The sequence below is a fragment of the Rhinopithecus bieti genome, unplaced genomic scaffold, assembly GCF_001698545.2.
Source record: "Rhinopithecus bieti isolate Rb0 unplaced genomic scaffold, ASM169854v2 scaffold_9237, whole genome shotgun sequence".
Lineage (NCBI taxonomy): Eukaryota > Metazoa > Chordata > Mammalia > Primates > Cercopithecidae > Rhinopithecus > Rhinopithecus bieti.
In genome coordinates this window covers 1,274,446-1,277,926 of record NW_016806263.1, presented here as the reverse complement: position 1 = coordinate 1,277,926, position 3,481 = coordinate 1,274,446, and the positions used below count along the sequence as shown (strand labels likewise).

General features: G+C 41.5%; 2 protein-coding genes across 4 annotated transcripts in view; one reads left to right on the top strand and one right to left on the bottom strand.

The window, feature by feature from the left end:
* Nucleotides 1-3,481, bottom strand: part of TAPT1 (transmembrane anterior posterior transformation 1) — a 75,918-nt gene that overhangs the window by 71,071 nt on the left and 1,366 nt on the right. The window contains exon 1 of one of the 3 annotated variants that reach the window (XM_017875340.1): nt 3,199-3,391. The exons of 1 other annotated variant lie outside the window; for it this stretch is intronic. The gene's annotated coding sequence lies outside the window, so the exon portion shown is untranslated. Of the gene's footprint in view, nt 1-3,198; nt 3,392-3,481 lie in introns of those variants that run through there. One more of the 3 variants, XM_017875337.1, reaches the window with a different exon arrangement.
* LOC108531756 (uncharacterized) overlaps nt 3,264-3,481 on the top strand; it is a 1,886-nt gene continuing 1,668 nt past the window's right edge. The window contains exon 1 of the mRNA XM_017875360.1: nt 3,264-3,378. Within this exon, the coding sequence (XP_017730849.1) occupies nt 3,264-3,378 (115 nt within the window). The remainder of the gene's footprint in view (nt 3,379-3,481) is intronic.

The window sequence follows — 3,481 nt, the reverse complement described above, 5'->3', positions numbered from 1 at the left end:
GAGGCTGAGGCAGGAGAATGGCGTAAACCCGGGCGGCGGGGCTTGCAGTGAGCTGAGAGCCGGACACTGCACTCCAGCCCGGGCGACAGAGCGAGACTCCGTCTCAAAAAAAAAAAAAAAAAAAAAGAGAGAGAGGAGAGAGGCAAAAGAGATGCATAATAAGTTGAAGTTTTAGAAGTCTGGAGTCACTACTAAAGGAGAAAAGAAATGGGTTCATGGCACTGTTACCAGTAGAAACAATATGTTCACCTATACTTGACTTCAGACTTTCTTGTTTTACAAGCAATACCTATCCCCATGCATCTCCAACACCTGCATTACACAGGTAATGTTTCATCCTCACAGGTGCTACCTACCCTTATTTACACCAAGCATTCTGTTAAGTCTCCACGGTGACTATAACCAACCTAGATGCCTCAGATACTGAACTATCTAGTAGTGGCATTATGAAACAGAACCAAATGGATTAGGCAAGCAGTCTAAGCAAACACAGAGTTTACAAAGCAGTTCAACAACTCAACCAAGCCAAAAACACAGATTTCCTAATGTTTAGTCCAAAGTTGATTTGCTGGACTTAGATTCCTAAATAAAAATATGGCTACACAGAAACTCTCCTGCCTAAGACTTCTGCAGATGAATCGAGTGGGGAACAAGCACAAAAACCTAATATTGATTATTTGGTTTTATGTCAAAAGGAACAACAGAAGTTGGTAGTATTTTTAAGGACAGGAAGAAAATACAGAAGAGATCAATCTGCAGTTCTTGATAACCACCATATCCAGAGTCTAAGGCCAGTAACCACATATGCAACAAGGGAATACACAATGACCATTCTGAGAGAGCAAATAAAAATAGGAATGATGAGTGGGATTCCCAATTCTAACTACGTTAAAAGGTGTAAGTACTCACATCTGAGACATGCTTCAGCCTATTGCCAGGCTAAATATAAGTCAGAACGGAGTTCTGAGAACGAAGTGATGAGGAAATGAAAGCTTAGACTTAATGGAGACACATGTATAATACAATATATAGCATATATAGCTGTTCATACAAACATACATATCTAGTTTCTAAACATATAAATCAACAAGGAGAGATATAAAACAAAAAATGAACCTCAGATACCACATTTTGATTTATTTTATTCAGATGGAAAGAGTTTGGATAAGTACTTAACATGTACATTCATTCAGGGAATTCTAGGCTGTTGGGACTGATCAACAAATGTCTCATCTGTAGGAGCTCTAAATTCCTTGTGAGAAATGATAAAGGGGACTTTAGAACTGACGGTTCAGCCACCAAGACACTAAAATTATGACTTTCAAAAAGAAAAGCCAAAGGCTGCCTTAACTTGCAGGGGGATCTACAGCTCAAGAGCAGGGCTGCTAGACTCTCAGAGGCACACAAGAATATAAAAAATCGACAAGTAATACCTTAAGTCCAAGCATCTAGCCTTGGAGGACTAGTTTGATTCAGGGAGAAATGCTATCCAAATGACTCTAGGTGCTGCCACTCAAAGGCCCTCTGACCCAGGCCAGCTCCTATGGAATCGTTTTTTAAAATTCTTAAAAGGAGGGGAAGGAAGGATTACAGAGCAGGGGAAGAGGGCAGCACTAGACTCAGCAGCCTGGGCACTGAAGAAGGACTAAAATAATTCAGTCTCTAGTGGAGAAACTTCTAACAAATGTGGTTATCAGAGCTACAGGCGGGGTGCTAGCAGTGGCAGGAGCTATGTGACTTAGCAGAGCAGGGACACCAGGGGAAAAGAAGGCAGGGCTCATGTGGAGGCTCAGAGAGAACACTGGCCAGTGGCTCCAGCTGAAACACTCCTGGAATTTGGAATTCTCACCTAAATCCTGATTGCCAAGGCTAGTGTGACTTGTTAAAGCAGGAGTGGCCACTGACATCTTCTCACACAAAATCAATGGAACTGGGGAAAGAACAAAGACTACCCCAACAGCTAAACCTGGAGGCATCTCCCTGATAATGACTTCCTGCAACTATGGGTTAAAAAAAATCCAGCCTTAAACATGGTGAACCATGTTGGTGAAGAATGGATACGTGGAATAATGAAGTCCATGGAAGTCCAGGTATCCAGTCCCAGAAAAAGCCAGGGAAGAAGTGTGAAGTGATACTGCAAGCTCAAGATCTGTGCTCATCAATAGGCTTCAAACAACTTCATTTCCTCTCCATGCAAACAAGAAAAAAGGGCTTTTAAAATGGTGGCTTTCCTGCAACTGAGAAATATTTTAAAGAAAGTATAGTGAAGCCTGGCTACATCTATTTCTATTTACAAGAGTGCTTTTAATATTCAAGTCTAAGTAAGTGAACACACAGTTGAGAGATTTGATATTTTGACTTACTTAGATCCTGCCAATTCAGAAAGTAAATACTCTTGAAAGCAAATGTTTAACTGAGAACTAAACCAAATAAAGTACGGTTGAGAATTTTTAAGTGGTTAGTTGAAAAAGACCAAACAAGACAGTCTGTAATTTTCATATAGACTGCTTCAAAATCGAACCTATGTCCAGTTCTGGGAATCAGCAAATCAACTAGAATCTCATCTGATCAACTTTATGCCCCTTAAGTACTCTTAAAATTTCAATACTCAAGTACAATCAATGATGTAATCAGCCTCACAACTTAAAGTTATTTGCATGAACTGCAGGAAATAACAGCTAACACAGTCCCTTTTGGACAACAGAAATAATTTTTTAGTTGGAAGAAATTTAATGGAGTTATGGTTCAGTTGCTGTTTAAAGTTTGAGGAATTAAAACGCTGGGTTCCCTCTATATTCAAGAAGACATCCATCTCAAAATCTTTTTTCATTTAAAACTAATTTGCAACTGCAATATGAATACTAATGCAAGTTTAAAAAAAATTTTTTTAATGAGAATAAAAACCTAGATCTTATAGGAATTGTAACATTGTAACAATACCTTTAAAACTGGTCACTGAATGTAGCATTCATAAGTACACATTTTCTCATCCAGCAATTTTTTTGGCTTAAGTTTCAGTTTAAGAAAAGTTCGGATGCAACATTTCATGGAGTGTTACATATTTCTGTGCTGGGCAAAACTACCGAACTTCATGGTCACTACCACACTGTCAGCTGTCTGTGAAAAATCTATTTGGAGGGCAAGTTAACAGGTCTCTATGGTTCAAGTTCACTTAAAATACAGAACAAAAAAAGTCACCTTGGCATGAATATAACTAAGAGATCAGCCGTGTGCTTCTCACGTTTTGGCTCCGAGACGTGGAGATGCCCGCCAACCTAAGACTTTCCGAGGGCGGTGCAGGGACCCGGACACAACTTTCCCGGCCGCAGACCCCTTCTAGCGCACACCTGGCCTGGCACGGCCGCGGGAGCCTTGGCGGTGCGCGCGGAACCCGCCCGAGGAGCTGTCAACGGCCGCGGAGCCTCGGCAGCGCGCGCGCCCACAGCACGGGCGACACCCCGAGGCAGCGCCGGCCGCGGGG